Below are 25,367 nucleotides of genomic sequence, written 5' to 3'. Positions count from 1 at the left end.
CAAGCCGACAAGAGCCGGGGCCTCTCAGTGCTTCTACCCGTTTGAGGTGAGAACACAGGAGGAGACCGGCTCTACACGTAGGCTATAGAATCTAGCAAACGTGTTGGGTGTCGCCCAGCCCGCAGCTCTACAGATGTCTGACAGCGAGGCGCCACGTGCCAGCGCCCAGGAGGATGCAACACTTCTAGTAGAGTGTGCTCGCACCCTGAGCGGACAGGGCACACCTTGTGCTTGGTAAGCCAAGGTGATGGCATCCACTATCCAGTGGGCCATCCTCTCCTTGGAGACAGCCTTTCCCTTCTGCTGGCCTCCGTGACAGACAAAGAGCTGATCTGAGGTTCTGAAGCTTTGAGTTCTATCCACGTAAACCCGCAGAGCGCGGACGGGACAGAGCAAAGCTAGGGCTGGGTCTGCCTCCTCCGGGGGCAGCGCTTGCAGGTTCACCACCTGGTCCCTGAAGGGAGTGGTAGGAACCTTGGGCACATAGCCAGGCCGGGGTCTCAACACCACGTGGGTATCACCCGGCCCGAACTCTAGGCACGATTCGTCGACCGAAAATGCCTGCAGGTCCCCTACCCTCTTGATGGAGGCCAATGCAGCCAACAGCAAAGTCTTCATTGACAGAATCTTTAGCTCTGCTGACTGCAAAGGCTCAAATGGGGCATTCTGAAGTGCTCGGAGCACCAGAGCAAGATCCCAAGAGGGTATGGAGGGGGGGCAAGGAGGATTTAACCGTCTCGCCCCCCTAAGGAACCTGACGACCAGGTCGTGCTTCCCAACCGTCTTACCTTCTACATGGTCGTGATAGGCGGATATTGCAGCAACATAAACCTTGAGGGTGGAGGGCGACAGCCTACGCTCCAACCCCTGTTGCAGGAAGGAAAGCACAGACGCGATCGAACATCTTCGGGGGTCTTCTCGGCGAGAAGAACACCACTCGACGAACAGGTTCCACTTCAAGGCGTAAGCCTGTCTTGTAGACGGTGCTCGTGCCGAAGTGATGGTGTTAACTACCTCTTGGGGTAAGTCACCTAGAACCTCCGCGTCCCGTCCAGGGGCCAGACATGAAGCTTCCACAGGTCTGGACGCGGGTGCCAAAGGGTGCCCCGTCTCTGAGTCAGAAGGTCCTTCCTCAGAGGAATCGGCCAAGGAGGGGCTGTCGCGAGGAGCATAAGTTCTGGAAACCAGGTCCGGTTGGGCCAGTACGGCGCCACCAGCAGGACCTGCTCCTCGTCCTCCCTGACCTTGCACAGAGTCTGTGCAAGTAGGCTCACTGGGGGAAACGCATATTTGCGCAGCCCCTGGGGCCAGCTGTGCGCCAGGGCATCCGTGCCGAGTGTACCCTCGGTCAGCGAATAGAACCACTGGCAGTGGGACGTTTCTGGGGAGGCAAACAGGTCGACCTGTGCCACCCCGAACTGTCTCCAAATCAGCTGAACCACCTGGGGGTGGAGTCGCCACTCACCTGGGAGCGCAGCTCGTGAAAGCTCGTTGGCCACACGGTTGTGCACACCAGGGACATGAATGGCCCGAAGCGACCTCAGACACTTCTGACTCCAGAGGAGGAGATGGCGGGCGAGTTGCGACATGCGACGGGAGCGCAGACCACCTTGTCGGTTGATATACGCAACGGTCGCAGTGTTGTCCGTGCGGACCAGTACATATTTGCCCCGTAACCGCGCTTTGAGGCGGCTCAGAGCAAGATGCACTGCTAGCAACTCGAGGCAATTGATATGCCAATGCAGGTGCAGGCCCGTCCAAACCCCTGACACTGCATGCCCGTTGTACGTGGCTCCCCAGCCCATGGCAGAGGCATCCGTGAAAACCACAGCGTGCCTGGACACCTGTTCCAGGGGCACTCCGGCCCGAAGGAACGTGGGGTCTGACCATGGACTGAAGGACTGGCGGCAGGCCGGTGTGATGCTCACCCGGTGAGTGCCGCGTTGCCACGCCCATCTCGGGACTCGGCCGTGTAGCCAATGCTGAAGCGGTCTCATATGAAGCAGGCCGAGCGGTGTTACTGCCGCAGCGGCCGCCATATGCCCCAGGAGCCTCTGAAACTGTTTCAGTGGAACCGCCATCCTGCCTTGAAACGTGTTCAGGCAGCTCAGCATCGACTGGACACGCTCCTCCGTGAGGCGCGCTGTCTGTTCGACCGAATCCAACTCCATACCGAGAAAAGAGATCCTCTGCACGGGGGCGAGTTTGCTCTTTTCCCAGTTGACCCGAAGACCCAACTGGCTGAGGTGTCTGAGCACCAGGTCCCTGTGTTCGCACAACTGATCCTTGGACTGTGCTAGAATGAGCCAGTCGTCGAGATAGTTGAGGATGCGAACGCCCTGTTCTCTCATGGGCACAAGGGCCCCCTCCGTGACTTTCGTGAAGACACGGGGGGACAGGGACAGCCCGAAGGGCAGGACTCTGTACTGATATGCTCGACCCTCGAACGCAAAGCGCAGAAACGGCCTGTGTCGAGGAAGAATCGAGACATGAAAGTACGCGTCCTTCAGGTCGATCGCTGCAAACCAATCTTGGGGACGGATTCATTCGAAAATGCGTTTCTGCATGAGCATCTTGAACGGTAGCTTGTGGAGGCTCCGATTCAGGACTCGCAGGTCCAAGATTGGCCGTAACCCACCGGTTTTCTTGGGTACAATGAAGTACGGGCTGTAGAAGCCGGTCTTCATATCGGCTGGAGGGACCGGCTCTATCGCGTCCTTCGCCAGTAGGACAGCAATTTCCGCCATAGGACATGGGCATCTGCAGCATTCACCGAGGTGAAGCGGACGCCCTTGAACCTGGGGGGGCGCCGGGCGAACTGAATCGCATAGCCGAGCCTGATGGTCCGAATGAGCCAGCGAGACGGACTGGGGAGCTCTAGCCAGGCTCGCAGAGACCGTGCAAGCGGGACCATAGGGACCACCGGCGTACCCACGGTGGGGCAGCGAGGTGGAATGCAGGTACCGGGCTGGGGCTGCTGTCTCGTGGAGGCGGCCCGCAGCGAGGTGAGAGTGTGCTGTGCAACACTTACCTGATTCCACAGGTGGGCAGGAGGAACGTGAGGAGGTCGTCCACTGCTGCCCGCTGGCGAAGGGGGAGGATGAGTGTGGTCCGGCGTTTGACCGGCCACAACTCTCCGAGCCCCCTGAGGACCCAGAGATGGAGGAAACTGCTCTTTTATTGAAAATTTGGGTTTCGGGAACAGAAACAAAACGGAACACAAAATTCTCCTCCCGGCCCTCCTCCGGGGGATGGAGCGGTGCGGTCACCGTCTCCAGAAGAGCAGTCCTCCCCATCTCCGGGTCGCCCGTCTCAGGGCCGCTTGCCCTTGCCCCTGCCTTTGCCACCTCTCTTGGCAGGAGCCTGGACGGGCTGGGCGGCCTGCTTGCGCCCGGCTCCACGATGTCGCTTGGGTGGAGGCTGCTGCTGCGACGCGGGAGTGGAGGCAGACGCAGGCGGCCGCCCTCGGCGACGAGCAGACTGAGGTGCTGCCGGCGGCGGGGTGGAGACAGCAGCTGACCGCCGTGGCAGGATGTGACTGATGGCCTCAGTCTGCTTCTGTGCGGCCGAGAACTGCTGGGCGAAGTTCTGGACCGCGTCGCCGAAGAGGCCGGTCTGGGAGACGGGGGAGTTAAGGAACCTGATCTTGTCGGTCTCCCTCATGTCTGCCAGACACAGCCAGAGATGGCGTTCCTGGACCACCATAGTGGACATCGCACGACCCACGGCCCGCGCCGTAACCTTCGTCGCACGAAGCGCGAGGTCCGTTGCGGTTCTCAGTTCTTGGAGAACTGCGGGATCGTGACCACCCTCGTGCAGGTTCTTCAGTGCCTGGGCCTGATGAACCTGCAACAACGCCATAGCGTGTAAGGCGGAGCCTGCCTCTCCACAAGCCTGGTAGGCCTTTCCGATCAGATCGGACGAGTACCTACAGGCTCGGGAGGGGAGACACGGGTTCCCCCTGGATGTGGAGTTAGGGCACAGTTGCATAGCAACGGCCCGTTCCACGGGAGGAACCTGCGTGTAACCCTTTGCAGGTCCGCCATCGAGGGTGGTGAGGGAGGAGGATCCACTGGGCCGGTTTCGGGCAGTAAAAGGTGCCGTCCACGACCTAGTGAGCTCCTCGTGCACCTCCGGGAAGAAAGGAACCGGGGTGGGGCGCTGAGAACCAGCACGGGCCACCCCGAGAAACCAATCATCCAACCTCGAAGGTTCGGGACACGGTGGAGGGTTCCACACGAGCCCGATCTTCTCGGCAGCCCGGGAAAGCATGGCCATCATCTCCGGATCCGTATCGGGCACAGCGGATCTTCCCGAAGGAGCCCCCTGCGCCGACACGTCATCTCCAGAGAAGTCTGACCCTCCCTCCGATGCAGCGATGGACATCTGAGCATCAGGGGGAGCCCCGAAGGATACGGATGGTGCACATCTCGAGGACGGCCCACCACGTTCCGACGGCAGCTCTACTGGCTGCGGAGTGCGTGAGGGATGAGGGTTCCCCGGGGGTTGGTTCCCTGGGGGAAGCGCGCTCACCGTAACCCTCAAATCACCCGTGCTACTGCCTGAAGTAACCCTCTGTGGAGGGTTAGATCGAGGCAGAGGCACGGGCACTCCACCCCTTGCGAGATGGAGTCTAGACCGCAACTCCGAGATGGTCATGTTCCCGCAGTGAGAACATGAGTCATCCACCAACGCTGCCTCAGCGTGCTGAACGCCCAAACACGAGATACAGCGCTGGTGACCATCCCTTGGTGACAGGTAACTACCGCATCCAGAAACACACAGATAGAATGTCATCTTGAAAAAGACGCAAGCTCTATCTGTGTTAGCTCTTTCAGAAGGACGCTCTCCTTGGTGCTGAAGCACGCAGGGGGCGGGGTCGCGGCGACACAGTCAGTGCGCGCTCTCTCACACGAAGGCGCTCTCTTACCAGCCGTAAGAACGGCTTTTCAGCGCTCTCCACCTAGCGCACCGAACCAGCTGTGAGAACAGCCTTTGTGATTGCTCTAAACAAACAACACAGAGAGATGATCCGAAAACCACGCGACCGCTGCTGTGCCGTCACACCAACACCGACTGAAGAGATCGCTTCCGAAAGGCGGCTTCCGTCTTCAGTCAGGACTGCGAAGTAGTGAGTGATATCTGGCGTTACCATCTACCACCCGGCTCCGAAGCAAAAGGTTGATTTGATGCAATCACCTGTGTCTCATTTATACCCGCACGGCGTGGCATGAGCACCTGGTGCAATCATTGCATGCCAATTGTGCATTGGCTCGTTTAGTTACACTCGAAGTAGATTGGCTCTCGCGAGCGAGATTCCTATTCGTCGGTACTCCGACGTGGCGTCGAGAGTGACCGACTGAATGGGAACTTATAATTCCAAGGGGACGATAGCACTTGCAGAAAAACATTTACTGAGAAACTGGAAGCTATGCTATACTCCGGCTCAGCTTTACCACTGATTGACCTGCAGAGCAGATAGGAACGGGTTAGTCAACTATAGAGAAGATAAGGACTTTCTGTCTGCTCCACAATTCTAAGATAAAAGTTCAGGGTACAAAATTCCTCCACTCACTGAACAATATAACCTAACCAAGGTTCATAATTACATAATTTATGCATCATTTCACAACAACCCTTTCTATTCATTCATTTTTACACTATGCATCTCTTTCTCTGTGCATTCCTCCATGCATTGATTTAGCTCCATCTCTCATTTTCATTCAGTCATGTTCAACAGCTCAGTAGTTTTCATACTATAATAATTAAAATACTCACTGAGAACATTTTTAATAAAATGCTTATTTAACTCTTTCCCCACCAGTGTTTTTGACAATTTTCACAAATTTTTCATGGCCCCCAGAATATGTTGTGTGAATGTCAAATATATCACATGCAATATCCTATATCAAAGGAAAGAACCGAGCCTCTGGTAAAAAAAAAAATAAAAATTGTTTTATTCTAGCTTCATGCTTTCTTTTTTTAAATCAACACTTGAATGTGGGTAAATTGAATTCAAAAAAGCAACATTTAGAGCAAAAAGCTGTTTTTGTCAAAGACTACATCCAGATCGGATTCAGAACGATGATTAAAACATAGATGGAGTAGAGCGAGTCCATCAACACTTCAAATGCTGCACAGTCCTATAGCTTGTCACGGGTCGTCATTTCATTCAGTAACATAGGCAGTTTTGATTTATATGCTGTTTAATGTTGATGGTCGCCTTATTTTGATTAAATATGATATTGTTTTGATTAAATATGATCTTGTTTCTGCATCTTCTTCGCATGTGTTTTGATCTGGATATTCAGGACTCTTTTAGAAGATGTGTAATAGCGCCCCCAGACAAGATATTCACACTAAACCATAGCGCATTCTCCAATACATCCATTCATAAAAAGGTTACCGGGCAACTGACGAGTACATTTTAGCGCCCTTTGAACTTTGAACCCTGGCTAACAAGCGAATAGCGCTGTCAGAATCAATCCGTGCATATATTCGAAAATGCAACATTTTGCAGTTTATTTAGTAATTGTTTAAGGCCATTTTGCGATTTCAATCAAAATATAACACGCAGCAAAAAGTCATTTCATGTGCTCTTGGGGGCCCCCTGGTGGCCAAGGGGGGCCCTAAGCAGCCGCTTAGTTCGCTTATGCCTTGGGCCAGCTCTGGTATCGACATTTTATATAGAATCAATACAGAAACAAACTATCTGTGAAATGTGATACTAGTAACACTTCCACGGATATTATCATAGCAAGTAGAGCATCTCAACTGCCAAAGTGCTCTCAAGCACCCACAGCTAGGTGTTTTCAGCTGGCTAAAAATGCTTTGGTGGACATGCGCCTAATAATGCAGGAAAGGTTACTGGCAGTGTGACTGATATATTTATGTCAGGAGTTTCTCTCTCAAACCTTTCTCTCAGACTCTCGTTTCCTACCTGAACTCTGTCTTCATCAAAAGAGGCTGGCTAAACCGGGGCTATTCAAAATTCTGACTGCCCCCTCGTACGAATTTTCACTTTTTGCTAAATCGTTCGTATTTGACGAGCCCTCTAACCCCGCCCCTAAACCTACCCGTCACTTCTGTTTAGACAAATTGTACGAATTTATCATAGACTGTAAAAAAAAATTAGAGATTGTACGAATTTGTACGAATCAGCCACCTCGCTCATACAAATACATACAAATTGGTCATGAGATAGCGTTGGGCTGGCAGGACCGGGCACTGGCAGGTCACCTTATGCTAGGGAGTTAGGGACCACCGTCCTCTTTATGGACCTAATTAGTCCTGCATAGCTCAATCTATCAACAGTGATATCTATCTACATAGCTGCAATGAATATGGCTACATATTCAACCATAGCCTATATGGTAATATGGGCTGCAAAACCAAGAGACTTTCGATTTTCGATTAGCAATGTCAAATCATTTAGATGAATCGTTCAAGAATCAGACTGAATATGAGCGCGTTGCCACACAACAGTCAACATCAAGCCGCGATGAATTTGGAACTACATACTAGCATACTACTCTTATTTCTGTAATAATTCAGATTAAACTTTTTGACCAACCTGAAGATCACTTATTAGAGGTAGCCTACTCCACTAAAATAACTTAGGCCTACTCTTATTTTTCAAAGGCACAATGTTTTTTGGCAGAATTGTATGTTTGGAAATTGTTTTGTACTTAACAAACCGTAACCTCAGTTGCATTTTAGAATTATGCGCATGTTAGAAATCAAGGCCTCGCAGTTCGCACCCCTAACATCAGGGCTTATCATCCCCAACACAGCACTTAAACCTTAAAACTCATTCTCTGTCACTTTGTGTTTTATGTTCCTGTTTAGGAGAAACAAAATGGAAGGTAATAGCGACGGTAAGTTTTGTTTAAATTAGATTTTCCTTCATAATCAAAAATAGCCTATACCATTATTATGATATCATTAATATGATGTGAAAAATAATAATCACTTGTGTAAGACCACCTTTGTCTCTTTTTTACAACACAGATGATTTTCAGATCATCTGCCCTGAAGCACCTCAATTAGATTTTCAGATCGTTTCCCCTGAAGTACCTCAATCAAATGACACCATTCCCTGTCACCTGTCTCCTAAAATCAGTGCTGTTGACATGGAGATTAGATGGTTTAAGGAGACAGACTGTGTTTATTTCTATAAGAACAGACGGTTGATAGAGGGGATTGGCTATGAGGGCAGAGTGATTCTGTGCAATGAGGAGCTGAAGAGAGGAAATGTGTCTTTACAATGGAAGGACGGAAAATCTGATGTTGGTAATTACCTGTGTCAGGTCACCAGTGGAACAATAACAAAGGAGATAACAAGAGGTAACAATCTGAGTGTTTCATATAACCAGTGTTGGGAAGGTCACTTTGGAAATGTAATAGGTTACAGATTACAAGTTACCCTATTTAAAATGTAATAAGTAGTGTCGCCTAGCTATTTCAACTACTTTATTAAAGTAATGTAACTGATTTGATTGACGGCAATGTTAATTGATGTAAGTGTCAGACGTGGTGCTGCAAATTCAAACGAGAACCAATCAAAAGCATCAGAATAGCATCGTTTTATGGAGGTATATTTTTGTGCACATCAAAAACAGGCAAAACAACAAATTAATATTATTCAACATATCCTAGCTTTTTACAAGAAAAAAATATTCAGATGTAACCCCCTATGTAATCATTAACATTTTCATAAGTTTCACAGGTTGAGGAGATCCCTTCCTTCTACATGTAAAGCACTTTGAGTACCTAGAAAAGCACTATATAAATGTAAACAATGAATTATTAAATAATTAAGTAACTGTAATTTAAGGACCGTACACATGTTTTTCTCAGTAACTGTAACGGATTACACTTACATTTATTTTGTAATTAAATTACGTAATCTATACATGCCCAACACTGCATAACCTCATTCTACATCAGTTCTAATCTCCTGTCAGAATGAACTGAAATCTAGAGGGTTGCAAAGTATTTGTTTGTCACTGACCTCTCATACACTGTTAAAATTAGAAATGAGACCTATTGATCAGATCTATTTTAAGACTGTCCTATCAATGCACTGAAAATATTATATACTGAAATTAACAAACCATCCAATGGCATTAGCCTAATAAAATAAGGCTATTTGTATTAAAGAGTGTTCAATTTAAATCCCTACATTTCCTGGTTATCAGTATCTACCCTGTCTCTGAATTTAACTGGATAAACCTTTCCACAGTTTTTCTGATTAAAAAAACTGTTAAATTTTTTTTAGAAAATTAAAAATTTAATTAAAAAATTATGTTCATAATCTGTAAATGTTTAGTCTGACTAAACGTAACTGTGACCTTATATTTTTTATACTATTTTTCATATTTTATTCTTAGAATTTGTATTACTATGTTCTTGTTGTGTTTGTTTTGTATATGTGCACTGGAAGCTTCAGCACCAAGAAAAATTCCTTGTGTGTGCCAAGCACACTTGGCAATAAAGCTCTTTCTGATTCTGATTCTGATTACTCTATTACTTTAAATGTTTCACTGTAATTTCACTGTGACTCATATTTTTTTCAACAGCATTACCGCATCATGATCCATATCCACTAACAAGTTCACCTCAGCCCGAAAAGGTATATAATATAATATACGGTTTACTTTAAATACAGTGTTTTTATTTATTACAGCATTTTATACAGTAAATACAGAACCCCCCCCCCCCCCATTTGTTATTAAACAAATGTAAATAATTGAAAGTATATTTTGTAGTTCACTTAGCTCCATAAGATTGATTTAAATCATTTTCTTTCCATTTTTTATCGTAAAAACAAATATCTGCATTTCTTAATGTAAAACCATTTAAAGGACCACACAATTCATTCATTGAAGATCCCTCTAATCTGGTTTTATTGATTGTAATCATCTAGATCACATTAAGTAGAACATTGTTGTTGTCCAATTTTGTCTTGGTTTACTTTTAAAACAATGTGTACACCTACATAAGGTACAAAGATGTACCTTTAAGGGAATTGCCCCAGTGACACGCTATTGTACCCCTGAAGGTAACATCTTTGCACATTGTTTCTAAGAGTGTTGGTTTATCAAACCAAGTGGAATTTGACTACTAAACAATACTTGTATCATCAAGCTGAACGGTCAAATGAGTATTTCACAAAAGTTTATTTTTCATAAAAGGTTTTTGGACAATGTTCTTCTCTTCAACAGATCGACAAAAAATGGACTGATGAGGAGAAAATTGAAATGGAAAAATCTGCTTTATTAGCAGGTGAGATCTGTTATGACTTATTTTGTGTCAATGATCAGAACAGACACAAGGAACTCATTGGACAAACAAAGCTTAAAGTAAATGAAGTTACAGAACATTTGATGTATTCAATATAGAATAAATCAAAAGTGGTTATCTTGTATATGAATGTTTATTAAGGATATAATATGCTTGATTTTTATGGGGAATTGTGTGTATAGTTTTCTGTTATCTAGAAAAAATAGATGCGTGGAAAAAAGGAACAAACCAACACACACCGACTGAGGAGGATGACATGCAACAGCCGGATTTGAGAAAACAGAGTGGGTATCTAGAAACATACTGTTATTTAAAGAGCAATCATTAGAGTAAATGATAGAAAGACCAGGGTGGCCGCGGGTCCTTAAAAAGGTCTTAAAAAGTCTTAAATTTAACTTGTTCATATCTGTAGACACCCTGAAGACAATGTTTCAAATGTATTCATAGAATAACTCTTCTTGGATACCATTCCAGAGAATGGAATTGATTCTGTTCTTATAATCTTGCATCCATTTTTTATGATCTTATTTTTTATATTCCCTTGTTTTACTTAATCCATCCCAATTCATTTTCCAGACGGGGTCAAAGTGTTCTCCATTTCGGCTGGAAAGACAAATAACTGTGACAAGAAATTTATTGCCAATCTGGGAATCCGAATTGAGAATCTGAGGGAAGTTAATAAAGTGGATAAGAGTAACATTATTTTGGTTTTCTGTCCTATTGTTTCTCGAGCTGGAACTGACATTGAAGCAGCACTGAACAAATTCAGTTACTCTACAGGTTATTTCATCATAACATTATTTTATTTATTTTTGTTTTAAGTTTCAGAGTATTTTGACTCAAGGTGATGCAATTTATAAGTATTTCAGATAAATTAATTTTCAATAAATTTGTCTGTTTCCTTCAACAGACAAGCTGACTGTTCTAGTGGTGCTTCATCACACGTTTGACCCAGAGAAAACAATATCAGACAGCAGCAGATGTGTCACCAGGACAGACATACTGACAGTGGACTGTCTGTTCTATGAGGATACAGGATTACTGGAGTGTCAGAAGAATTCAGATGCAATTGACAAAGTTGTGAACTGGTTAATAGAGAAGGTATTTAATAAGATGCTCCATAAAATAATAAAGCTGCTCTAAAATGTATTGAACACATTACTGTTTACTAATTAAACTTGTTACAAATTTTCTCTGCAGAAAATAAGCATCACAATCTCTCCACGTCAAGGTACGTCATGCTTTTTTCTTTTTTTGTCCCTGATTTGAAACACAGTATTTCCTGGAAAAAATATCTTTCATATTTGCCATCTAGGCTTAGATTATTATTTTCAGACACTATTAACAGATTGTGATCATGATGAAACAAAGACAAACATTATTAGCTGTGATTAATCCAGTTAAAGAACAAAAATCTGCTGTGTATCTGTTATATAGAGGTAGTTGAGTCTGGATTCTAGCCATGATCATGTTTAGAGATATACTACACAATCCAAAGTAATGATCCAAGATCTAAAAAAAAAAAAGTCAATATAGTCCAGGGTGAGTGCCTATAACTTTAAGAAAAAAAATAGCCTATATCCAACTTAAGTGTCATCTTTTGTAGCAATTTGTAGCTGCTGCTTGAATGAAATCTTGGTAAATTTGTTTGTGATCAAATACTCAATACCCATAATCTCCATAAATAAGGTAGTTGCTAGTTAGTTGATATTAGGTGTTGATGATCAGCGAGATCAGTTCAAACTAATATCACATAATTTATGCCTCTGCAATGATTGGTTGATATAACAAGGCTTTTTACTGCTGTTTTCCTAATACCTTTTCAAAGCTCCGCTTCGTCTGTTTCTACAACTTCTTTCATATTGTATTTTACAATGGAGTACCATATGTTTTCCTAAAGAGCATCATTAAATAAAACCTAATTGTATTGTAACAGGAGTTCTCAGGTCCTGGAGGTGCTTAAAGCTAATAAATGTTTGCCAGTATATCTAGGAGTTTGTCTCTCCAACTCTAGTAGTGTGAAAATACTGGCACACTTAGTTACAGTAATTATACTCTCAAAAAAAGGTACAAAATTGTAAGTTACAAGGGGCCATCACTGGTGTGATACCCTTAAAGGAACATTTTTGTACCTCTAAGTAGAGGAAAACAATGAATTGTTCCATAAGGACCAATTGTGTACCTTTAGTACCTTTAGTTATATGTTTTTTTCCCCAATGAACAAAATTGTACCTCCACTGTACTTTTTTTCCTGAGAGTGTAGGTTACCTTAAGGGTACCACCCCAGTGACGGCCATTCATGAGGTGCTGAGTATTATTTAAAAATTATACTCAGAAATAATATATATATACTGCATGCAGAATTATTAGGCACGTTGAGTTTCTGATCTTTTTTTTTTTTTCCAGGCACATTTTACCAATTCCAAACCACATTCATCTTAATAACTACTATTTATTTTATATTTAATCATTTATAAGTTATATATAATTGTTCATGAAGGCTGAAAATGAAAAACACCTTATATTAGTCACTATATAACACTATAATATGTCAAATCTTTGCAGAGTACAGCTTCAGAATCAGATGTGATGCCATCAAATTTGTTGATGCATTATTTGAAAACAGTTTGGTCAATCAAACATCTTTTAATACATTTCTGCTGGTATGGTGTAAAGATGATCTGAGACGATTCTCTGACCATCTAGGACGAGTTGGAAAAAGTAGTTTTTTCTGAAAATTCAAAATGGTGCAAAAAATCTATTGTGAGTGTAATCGAATAACTCATGGATTTTATAATAGAGGAGGTACACACATTCTTAATAACTACTTTAAAATGTCTGTTACTTTTAGATATAAAATGTAACAAAAAAAACAAGAAAATGACATACAGCAAACAAAAATATAATTCAGTCAGGTCCACTTAAGTCAAAAATACCATAGACAAACGTTTAGTCAACTTTTTATTGGCATATTTTAACAATCCATCCTTCTGTCCTTTTAAATGTCTGTGTTAAAATAGCATGTTCAGCTTTTTAGTGAAGGTGACTGATGTAAAGTAGTCTATATCCAACTTAGGCGTGGGGTCTTCCTTCATTTTTAATTTGAACCTGCTGCTTGAATGGTATTTTGTTAAATTTGTTGGCGATCAAATACTCAATATTGGTTGATATACAAAGGAAGGCTAACCTCCTCTGAGATGCATTTAGCACAGTTGAATTTGTTTAGCACAACCATCCGATGGACTGGTTTTTCTGTGATGGTGGATGGTGGACCCAAGGGCGCCGTTAAGGGGTGGAAGGTTAGGACGATTCTAAGGGCCCAGGCTGATTTAGGGCCCAGAAGAGCAGACCCCCTTTTTCTTTTCTTATTTCTTTTCTCTTTTTTATACATACATTAAATGTGCTAGGGCCCCTCATGCACTAAATGTGTATTTTGTCCGTTTTGACCATAGATTTTATATTTAAAAAACAAATTTCAAAATGTCAGTCACACCCCCCGCCCACAATGGTTCATTCCACCTGCGCGGTCCGAGCTAGATCGCTAGCGTCTCTTGGCACTTGCTATGATGAAGCGCAGACAGTGACACACGCAGGTCACATCAAAAGTTGGGGCATCAAAAACGGAAAGAAAAGAAGGAAAGAGAAGACAAGACAGAGAACGCCGAAGTGGACAGTATATCACACAGTTTTTCAAAAAGAAAGTAGCTTTCCCTATTCCTGTAACGTTATTCCAAAACTTTCAGAGTTACTTATTTTTGTTGCTACATGACCTGCTTTTATCTAGCTAGCTTAGTAAAATAATTACTGAATTATGATTTACATCCAACAATACATCTCTGTCTGCTATGCTGTCTCCGGGTTATCATGTCTCGTAGACACAGATTCAGTGGCTGCTGCACACCCTTTCCCCCACGTCCCCCGTCTCAGACGAACTAGGTGAGCCTGAGCGCGAAACTTCACGAAGATTGAAGCCTCTAAACACGTCTTATCTACTGTGTTCGCCACATGATGATAAACAAAAAGTAATCTACACGCTTCAAAAATTACAAAATCAGTTTGCCGTGTGTGTCGTATGTTCTGTGAAGCAGGGCCGTGCAGAGAGTTCGTCAGGGGCAGGGGCTCAAATGTAAAAAAGGGGCAATATGTAAATATATATATATATATATGTATATGTGTATATACAGAAAAAAACAGTAGCCTAATATTGTGAAATATTATTATATTGTGTTCTTTTTAACTTTTTATTAATCAAAGAATCTTTAAAAGAGTATCACAGTTTCCATCATTGACATTAAATCCTCATATTAGAATGATTTCTGAATGATCATGTGACACTGAAGAGTGGAGTAATGATGCTGAAAATACAGCTGTGATCACAGGAATAAATTATATTTTAAATTATTTTGAAATAGAAAACCATTATTTACTATATTTCGCAATATTGCTGTTTTTTATCAAATAAATGCAGGCTTGATGAACATAAGAGACTTATTTCATAATGCTGCATAATATTCAAAAATGGTTATATAATAAAGTCCTTTCACGTAACCATTTCGCCACACTTCACTTAATAGGCCTGTAGGTGCCGGTGGCACTTGGGTTTTGTTAACTTTGATAGTTTCATGAAATAGTAAACGGTGTATCAATATACATAAATACAAGTGAATTTAACACTACTTACCATTAATGCGACTTTTGCTGCTGTGGTTTTGTGCAGTGATTTGTTTGTTGTCAGTTAAAATCCATTTTGTCAGTGATGCAATTTATAAAATGAGCCAAACCGCAGGAAATTGTTCCACAAACGTTAGTTCGTCTGTCCATGTAATTTTCAGCCGATTTATGAATAAGATTCCAGAACAGAAAATTACCGCTTCACATCGCCCAATGGAATTTGAACTTGCATTGCCAGATCACGATTGGTTGGTGTATATACATGACAAACGGGCATTGGTGAATTGTGTAATACTTTAAAATAAATAGCTCATATATAGCTTTGTAATTAAATCAACACATTAGCTCTGATTATGGATGAAAAAAAAAATATTGGTTTACTTTTTTCCCGTGAGGCCACACACTCTCTGAAAGGACCATATTTGGCTCGAGAGCCGCTTCCGAACAGTGGAAAATCAGCTGTCAATCAAAACGCACGCAACCCATAGCAACGCGTTAAGGCAACGTCTCAACAGAAATTTTCCGACTTTTGAGCCGTTCGTTACTATTGTATGCATTGTCATGTTATAATAATCACATTTATTTAGTTTTATTGACCACAATATTATCATTGATATTTGTCTGAGAGGGGCACTTTTGATTCATTTTGAAAAAGGGCAGGGGCTCGAGCACCCAAAGCCCCCCCCCCTCTGCACGTGCCTGCTGTGAAGTGACAGTGCTGCTGCTACGATCGATGCTGTCTTACTTGATGTTCTTAATATGAACAAAATGCCCCAGAAAAAATAATATAAAATTGAATAAAACATTTGTCTGTAGTAACAATTGGCTATAAGGAGTTTACAAAATAGATATTTTAATATTTTATATTAAGAAAATTAAAGGCCAATAAAAATAATATGTTTATTACGTGTGTGTGCGTTTGACAGATGCAGAGTCAGCTTTATTGTCTGTACCTCGTCCTCCTACTAATAATGACCCAGTCCTCTCAGGTAAGGTGAACATGGTCAAAAACGAGGTAGTAAAAAACGAATTAGGTTTTGGATTGTCTCATTTTTTTTCTTGTATTGTATAGTTATATGTTTCATATAATATTATTCTCCCTTTAATGTAAACAAGTACATCTTTCTATATTTTTTTCTTGTTTTTGTAGGCTTTGTACTCATCTTTAGACATTTTAACTATGCAATGTGCTAAGTATCTTTTTTAAAGTATACAGGGCATGTTTATTTGGTTAAATTTTATCTGTAAAAATTGTAAGGGGCCCAGAAATTTTGTTTTCCATAGGGCCCAGAATTTCTTACGGCACCCCTGGATGGACCACTTGACTGCCAAATAAACAAATATGAATTATCTCGTTTCTCACACTTGATAAACACAAAAGTGACTGATTCTTAATAGAATTAATTATTACTGCAGATTTTATACAGAGATTAATTCAAAGGTAATGAAGGAATGTACTCCACACTAACAATAAATTGTGTGCTTTGTGTAGATTGGATTCCTAAAATATTTCAAAAATCAAGGATCGGGAAGTAACAGATCAGATCCTTCGAGGACTGGGAAGTAGACTGACAGGATCGATAAACACCTGCCGCTCCACCCACCATTCATTCAGAAAGCTTGTGTGTATTAGTTTCTTACCAAATATAGATGTTTTTCATCATGTGTGAAAAAGTGCTTTAAGGAGATATTTGCAATCATCTTGTCAGATTGTGTGGTTATTAGAATCTATTGTGTGGATATTAGAGATCTTTGTTTCATTGACTTACTGCATGTGCTTAAAGTTGTATGTAACAAAGTCATATTGAAATTAGGTCTGTCAATTTTAACACATGCAATTAACGCAGCATCGGTTTTTCTATCCTCCTTTGCATAGCGTTACATTATACGATCACGCTCTTATTCATGTAAATGCTTTTATACCATTTAAGTGCGACAAGACAAAAGAGAATGCACAGTATGGCAAGCCGTTTTAAAGGGTTAGTTCACCCAAAAATGAAAATTCTGTCACTAATTACTCACCCTCATGTCGTTCGACACCCGTCAGACCTCCGTTCATATTCAGAACACAAATGAAGATATTTTAGTTGAAAGCTGATGGCTGAGAAAGGCTTCAGATAGGCCTCCATTGGCATTCAGTACATTCATGCTTCCAAGACCCATAAAAGGCACTTAAAACGTCGTTACAAAGTCCATCTCACCACAGTGGCTCTACAATAATTTTACGATGCGACGACAACAAGTTTTTGTGCGCAAAAAAAATCAAAATAACACCTTTATCCAACTTGTTCTTGTCTTCCGTGTTTGCCTCCACGACGCATGCGCGAGAATATGACGCAGATCCGGCGTTCGGACATATGACCCAGAAGCGATTTGTTTACAAGCAGAGGAAGACGCGCGTGTCTAAGCTGTTGGATTCTACATTGGTCGTGCTTTAGGTCTCGGCGTAGTGCTCAAAATGGGGCTTAAGTGTGCATTTCATGGATTCCCGAATGCCGGCGCTACGTCATATTCTCGCGCATGCGTCGTGGAAGCACACACGAAAGACAATAACAAGTTGGATAAAGGTGTTATTTAGATTTTTTTTTGCGCACAAAAACTATTGTCGTCGCATCGTAAAATTATTATAGAGCCACTGTGGTGAGATGGACTTTGTAACGACGTTTTAAGTGCCTTTCATGGATCTTGGAAATGTGAATGTACTGAATGCCAATGGAGGCCTATCTGAAGCCTTTCTCAGCCATCAGCTTTCAACTAAAATATCTTCATTTGTGTTCCGAATATGAACGGAGGTCTGACGGGTGTCGAACGACATGAGGGTGAGTAATTAATGACAGAATTTTCATTTTTGGGTGAACTAACCCTTTAACATTTAATCCTTAAAACGTACTAGTATACTCTAAAAAAAAGTGCTATATGGCACCAAAAGTGGTTCTTTGGCTCGTAATCATAGGGGAACCACTATTTTCTATTTCTATTTCAATCTATTTTCATGCTACAAGTACTTATTTTTTAGATACTAGTATCTATTCCATTAAGTACTAGTACGTATTCATTAGCAACTAGTGCTTATTCTTTAGGTACTAGTGCATAATCTTTAGATACTAGTACCTTTTTAAAAGATAAATGTAGGTATTCATTAGATACTAGTTCTTATTTTTTTAGATACTGGTACTCATTTATTAGACAGTACCTATTAAATAGACACTAGTAATTATTCATTAGTTACTAGTACTTATTTTTTAGATTCTAATACTTATTTATTAGGTACTATTACCTTTTAAATAGATACTAGTATTTATTAATTAGATACTAGTACTTATTTCAAACATTGACTACTATGGGGATCGGTCATTCAGATATCAACTATTCAGTTCTTACGAGTATGTATTCCAATTGTGACTAGTACATATTTATTAGACACTAGTAGTTATTCATTAGATATTAGTACTTGTTTTTTTAGATACTAGTACTTATTCATTAGCTACTAGTACACTCTAAAAAAAAAAAGGTTCTATATTGCACCAAAAATGGTTCTTGGCTCGTAATCATAGGGGAACCTTTTTTAGTGCTATATAGCACCAATTTTGGTGCTTCAGTGGTTCTTCAGCGGTTCTTCAGAGGTTCTTCAGCGGTTCTTCAGAGGTTCTTCACCGGTTCTTTGACTAAGGTGCTATATAGCACCTCTGAAGAACCGCTGAAGAACCACTGAAGCACCAAAATTGGTGCTATATAGCACTAAAAAAGGTTCCCCTATGATTACGAGCCTTTTTTTTTAGAGTGTACTTATTCAAAAGATACTCGGGCAATAGACCCCCAGGGCCTCGCACATCATGTTCGCACAGGGCCTCGCACCCCCCTTGCGTCGGGCCTGTCTGTTAATCAAAGAAAAAAAGGTAACAGATAAAATGTCGCTTTAATGATGATTCATCTATATTTAATTTATTATGTATGCAGTTAAGAAAGGTGTTTGATAACTTTATTATATTTCTGTATATGTCTAACAGGAAAGCCACAGGTAAATATGACAATGGGTTTATGTAAAGATTGTTTTTTAGTTCACTTAAATTAAAAGTTGCTATTTTTTAAAGCCTAATAAATATTGAAATTTGTAGCTTTCAGTTATACTGTAATGCTGAATGTTTATGTTTAAAAAAATCAATTTCAAGAGACATCAGTATCCATTATTTGTTTGATTCCTAAAAAAAAAAATTACAACAACTATTTAAAATGTCTTTAAAAAAGTTTAAATAAATGATCTATTAATGCATTCAAAAGCAGTAAAAATCTCTACATTTTCACCTGAGATTTGGAGCCAAATTACAAGGGGGTAAAAATGACACACAGAGATTGGTGTTAAACGTAGGGCCTACATCTTGTTTTGCCCTCGTGTTCATCATGTTATGCTGCATTCACATGCTATCGGAATTATCGTAAATACGAGTTTCTATAGTTAAAAATTGCACATGAACGGCCTTTGAAGTCACTCACTTCAATGCAATGAGCTCTAATGCTGCCTTCACATGCTCTCGGAATTATTGTTAATATGAATTTTCTAGGTGAAAATGGCACATGAACGTCCTCCCACTTGAATGCGATGAGATCGTAATCACGACTTCAGAATTGGGAATTATCAAATTTCCGGTAGCACGTGAAGGGAGCATTACCACAACTTCAGAAGTGGAAATTATGAATTTCTGATAGCACATGAAATCACACAAAATCTCCCCCTATACCCTCATTCACTATTCCATGCATTACTCCACGGATATAGATCACTTGAAGGAGTGTAGGAAAACGAGTGAGTGAATTCAGTGCCGGAAGGGCTGCCGCTTTTACATAGGCTAGTTTCTGCTTGCTGATCAGGCCCGGATTAACACAGTGTAGTGCCCTAGGGTGACCACATTTGAAGTTGAACGTTATGTACATTGTGTTTTACATTTTGAGGTAAAGATGATGACATTCTAAGAAGATCAAGTTAAGCAGCCCAGGTGTCTGATACATTCATCTATTGTCTATTGTAAACTCAAGGCAGCTGTGCCTTTGTCTCTATGATAATGTGAAGGTATGGGCGATACTGTCAGACTGATTGGATTAGCACCTATGCATTTGAATGACACTGTTATGCTGATTAGATCAAGGCTGGGGAAGTGCTGGGAATGGGCTAATTCCTGCACTGCATTTGCATGCTCTTTTTAGATTGTCTCCACCTCTACTGTATTTATCCCTCTCCCTTGAATGTATATAAACTACAAAGTATTACTGCTTTAGTCAGACTTGGATGACTACAGCGACGCACAGTGCGTGTCTCAATAAAGAGTAACTTCTGCTTGAGATACCCCAACGTCTCCTGGTCTCTGCTTCGATGAGGAAAAAGGTTCCTGTAGCAACCAGCTGAAAGAGCAGCAAATCAGCAACAGTCACATATTTTCCCAGAAATAATAGTAAATGCCTTACCTTTAGCAGAACATCTCTTTTTCTAGACGTTGTGCATGCAAAATCGTTTGGAGGTACTTCAGTGCTGGTAAGATGAATGTGTATTTAAACTGTGTCATTTATGTAGAAATGTGAAATTATTTTTGAATTTGGTGCCTTCTAGACTGAGAAAAGACAGAAAATGTCTCCTACCAGAATGCACTTGCTTCGCTGCTCAGTGAGGCCACTCCCAAAGCCACGGCTACTGGTTATTACTTGCCCACCATGACACCGCCCCCACCATTGTTTTGATTTTCATAGTAATAAAATAATTTGGTTCAGTTAGAGAATAGACACTGCAATTAAAAACTGAACGTGTCTTTTCAATAAAGTGTAAGTGAGCCGAACGAAAGTCACGGCACAGACGCCACAGGATTCAGATTTCATTAATCACAAGAGCGAAGACCTGAGCAGAGCTGAGGTAAGTGCGGCAGTCATTCACGGTGCGCGTCCAGTCTAGCGCGTTTTCAGATGCCTATGGAAGCTTGAAAAGTTGGTTTGCTTCGCACCGCTCCGTCATGAATGCCCTAGCTGAGCGGCCGTGCGCATTTACATTCTGTGAGTGAGATCCCTCCCCTATGGGCGGTTTGAAAACATGCGGAACAGCTCCTTCTACTGGCTCTAGTCTCTAGCCTCTGGCCAAAAAATCCTCTGATGCAAAATGACGATATTTGCGTCATCTGAGGATTTTTTCCAGAAATAAAATGCATAATTCTCTCGTCTCAGGGGAACATGAGGGGGGAAAGTATGATCATTTGAATATACTACCGGCTGATACAAAGCTTAATGCTAAATCACTGAAGTAACCCTTTAATTAAATCCTCAAAGTCCATTTTCCTTGACTAGTTCGAATTCAATAGCCAGCATAGAGAGTGTGTAGACAGCCGATTCTGTCTCATGGCTGTCCTGAGTTCATTCTTCACTCTTTTAAGTTGAGAGAAGGATCTCTCGCAGTTGGTTTTGTGAAAGTAGTCTGTAACCCATTTTTTGTAGAATATGTAGCATATCCTCTGGTGAACGATTTTTCTCTTCCCGTACGAAATTCTTGAACTGAAGAAGTTCGTCTCTAAAGTCTTTGTCCAGGTCCTCTGGATATGTGGATGAGAGCGCAGCAGCACGTTTATGCACACCATCACAGTCTGTATAGGTATCAAACAAAACCCCAAATAGTCCATTCAAGTCCCTGTATGCATCAATGCGTTTAGCGAGACAGGACAGCAACCTGTCAATGATCACATTATATGTTTCCACCTTAAAGGATTAGTTCAATTTTAAATAAACGTTTGCTGATAATTTACTCACCCCCATGTCATCCAAGATGTCCATGTCTTTCTTTCTTCAGTCGAAAAGAAATGAAAGATTTTGATGAAAACATTACAGGATTTTCTCCATATAATGGACTTCAATGGGCTCCAAACGGTTTAAGGTTCAAATGACAGTTTCAGTACAACTTCAAAGGGCTTTAAACTATATTTTTTACACTTATTTTTTATTCAACTCACATCATCTCAGATGCGCTGTACTTTTTATGACATGGTAGCCATCGACTGATTCAGCCCAGCAAACCAGTGGACATATGCACTCATCCCAGATGATGTCCCGCTGGCAGAGGCCTTACCAGGGTCTCTATTGTGCAGCCCATCCCGGTCCAGCAGCATCTGCAGAGTCTCCCGCTTATGCAAAATCAGATTCGTAAATTCAAAGCACAAAACATAAATGCACAAATAAAAGCATAAATATTTCCCCAAATGCTCACACATATGCTAGCCTGGCTCCGCCCTCCAACGTACTTCCGCTCAATTTTCATTTTCCTTCAGTACTCCGTCTGGGACTGCTGTATAGTCTTAGGTTTTCTCCGAACAATTTTTTACGGGTCCAATCAGCGAACAGAGGGAGTGGCTGAGAGCGATGACGTTGATGTTGTGCGCTAGTTTGAGTTGTAGTTCCATTCCCCTATGGAAGCACCCGGAAAGCGTACCTTCTATAGGAGCAGCCATTTCTAACCGGGCCATCACCTGCTGTTAGCATCCCATTGACTCCCATTCATTTTGGTGTCACTTTGACAGCGAATAACTTTGCATCTGAGGCGTTTAAAGACTCCATTTGTCCATTGTTTATTTCTAAAGAAACACGACAATGTATAAAAGGCTCCATTACCTTGTATCTTACACTATCGACCCGTAGAAGCCGTTTTTGTAAAAAATAGGAAATTACCATATAGACCCAAGGAGAAGCTTGCAGGCAATCTTTTACTGTCTATGAGGCAATCGGGGGGACGTGGAGGCATAAAGTCCGATAAAGTTAAGGGAGAAGCATGTGGAGAAGCCCATAGAGAGCCAAAAGCAACGGGACAAAATATTTAAACAACGTGATTCAGATTTCACTTTGCACAACTACTAGAAGACTTGCCACTGTCAGACAGGCTGCTCATGTCACATCTACGTCGTCAAGCTCAGTCTGAGGCAGTGCAGTACACTCAGCCATCAGGAAGTGATTGCTTCTAATTTACTTCACTTTTTCTCCTTGAAGTCTATGGGGTCGCTGTGTCCATTTCTTTTACTGTCTATGCCAGACTCTCTGTACATTACAAATGAAATGTACGAGAGTCTGGTAGGACCAGTCTACACATATGCATCTGATGGGGATAAAATATTTGTTTGTGCATTATTGCTAACAATTGCTTGTAGAAATCTTGTAGAAATAAATCACTAACATAAGTTCAATGAAGATAATGGGAATTGAAAGCTTATGAGATGATTCATGCATTAAGACTATAATGGAATCCGTATAAGGAGTAGTTTTGTTACATTGTACTTTTTATGACATGGTAGTCATCAACTGCCAACTTTCTAATAAAGAAGTTTCTCTGTGCAGAGTAAATAACACGAAGTGAAAATGGAGTGAGATGTTCCAACGAGGCGGAGGACAGATGTCATGTGATTTCTGAGAAGAGACTGCCTATAGTTTTCATTTTCTGTATAAATAGTCTGGGTCTCGATCTGTTAGCTGTTGCGGACTGCCCTAACAGTTGCGGACCCAGAGCTCTGTATGCTTCATTCATCTGACTTAATTAATGATTAAAACAGTTCATCTAAACTTCGTCTCTGCTCTCCTCATTCAACGAACATGCGGGCTTGAGGAATTGATGCCAAGCCCAACACATCTTACCTAAATCATGTGTGATGGGTACCTCTTACCCATCACACATTTATGAATGATGTTAGATGTATTTATGGATCATTGAATCTGCATTTGCAAATTGTCACACGTGAATCTGATTTTGTAAATGTGAATTGCGTTGTGCATTTATGAATTTTGTTTTGTTTTGTAAATGTACTTTTATTGAGGCTGATCCGGCTCCATACCCGCTCAGCTCAAGGAAAGTGTATACAAATATTTTCTTCTGTCTTAGCTGTTGATTTAAATTTCTGTTGTTTCTGATGTTAAACTTATACAAGTTATATTGTTGTAAAAAGTACTTTAAGTAATGTATAGACCAATTTATTTTCATTTACATTTTTTCATTTACATGACAAGAAAATAAATGTATAGAAGAATTTGTTTAATGTACAAATTATAACTTGCATTACAAAAAAAAAACTGTACAGAACAATCACTTCTCTTTTATTTAGCCTACATATTTCAAGTTACAAAATTAAAATAAACAATGTATAGTATTACTTTGGTTAATTTACAAATAACTTGCATTACAAAAAGGCCTACGTTTAAAAAAAAGAATATATAGAATCCCGGCATCCCAGCCACGAGTTTAGAGAGAACATTCAGCCTTTGTGGTCAGGTTTTGGAGGAGACTTTCGGTAATGGACCGTCGTCAGTGAGCTACATTCATTAATTAATTCATTCATTAATTCATATAAAAGACTTCATTTTGCAGTACAGCTAGTAAGCCAACAGTTTATTTGTATTTTGGCTTATAATTTTGAGTGGCAGATGGCGGAAATATGCAATCGGCGTGGTAATCTTCTTCCTCACCGGTCAGAGCAACAGGTAAACAAATGGCACAAGCAACGAGCAAGAGTTATTGTAGCGTACCGGGCTGTTCTTTTTATTCCCAAAAGCAGCCATATCTGTCATTTCATTCCTTCCCTGTTGATGGTTAAGTTCGACAGAAATGGATTCAGGCTATATTAATAATAATATTATCTATAATAATATTATTATTATAGATCGTCTTTTAAAATAAAAATATATCAAACAAGATATCATCTTGGTCAAGGAAGACATGTAACGCTGATTCTTTAGCTACGTAATCTGAGACTTATATATATAGGCCTAATTGTTCATTTCCATCAAATGTAATATTTGGCAAATCCATTAACGGAGTTGTGTAGACGCTCTGATCCATTTTCTCTTGCCTGGGTATGTTTTTCTTATGTGATGCCATAGACCGTAAAAAAAATATGGACGACGCAACTTCATTCTCTTCCGCTGAAGAAAAGTGAAGCCTCCGGAGGTCCGAATATGGCGCTGAAATCTTGCGCAGATTTGGGATCGAGTCTGTGCAGTAGTGACCCCGGGTAGTAGAGAGCAGGAAGTAGAGCTGTGATATCAAAAGCCCGCCCACACTCTCGCAGATGCAGAACAACTCATTATGTCGGTGTGAAATAATGGAAATGTAAGAAAAAAGAAAAAGAAAGAAAGAGCAGGGACAGTATGGACAGACTGATTCCTCTTCTTGAAAGAATAGTTGTGAAATAACATTTATGCAAGTTAAAATTGGGAAAATAAACTTTATCTTGCCATGTTGCTCAGGGCAGGGAACTGGGTGTATGCCACCATACAGAACGTTTCGTTTACTTCAAGTTCAAGCGCGGTTGTGCTGTTGTGTAGGGAGCGGCCTGGCTATTTTCAGACTGCCCACTCCCGTCCAAAGTAGGCCTACACCAGAGTTACCG

The 25,367-nt window shown here is 41.5% G+C and overlaps 1 protein-coding gene across 8 annotated transcripts in view; it reads left to right on the top strand.

The window, feature by feature from the left end:
- Positions 1-23,544, top strand: part of LOC307124520 (uncharacterized protein) — a 30,829-nt gene extending 7,285 nt beyond the window's left edge. The window contains exons 2-12 of one of the 8 annotated variants that reach the window (XR_013816272.1): positions 7,849-7,865; positions 8,123-8,346; positions 9,582-9,634; positions 10,227-10,287; positions 10,488-10,589; positions 10,882-11,085; positions 11,216-11,406; positions 11,506-11,536; positions 15,903-15,965; positions 16,469-16,598; positions 23,326-23,544. Coding sequence is in view for 6 of the 8 variants with exons in the window: in XM_079813760.1 (XP_079669886.1) it covers positions 7,859-7,877; positions 8,011-8,346; positions 9,582-9,634; positions 10,227-10,287; positions 10,488-10,589; positions 10,882-11,085; positions 11,216-11,406; positions 11,506-11,536; positions 15,903-16,048 (1,143 nt within the window). In the remaining 2 variants the exon portion in view is untranslated. Of the gene's footprint in view, positions 1-7,848; positions 7,878-8,010; positions 8,347-9,581; positions 9,635-10,226; positions 10,288-10,487; positions 10,590-10,881; positions 11,086-11,215; positions 11,407-11,505; positions 11,537-15,902; positions 16,152-16,468; positions 16,914-23,325 lie in introns of those variants that run through there. The other 7 variants (XR_013816273.1, XM_079813761.1, XM_079813763.1 and 4 more) reach the window with 7 other exon arrangements.
- Positions 23,545-25,367: the final 1,823 nt, after the last annotated feature.

The sequence above is a fragment of the Gobio gobio genome (assembly GCF_949357685.1).
Source record: "Gobio gobio genome assembly, chromosome: 4".
In the NCBI taxonomy this organism is placed as follows: Eukaryota; Metazoa; Chordata; class Actinopteri; order Cypriniformes; family Gobionidae; genus Gobio; species Gobio gobio.
The sequence above is the reverse complement of the archived record's forward strand: the minus strand, read 5'-3'. Positions and strand labels throughout refer to the sequence as shown.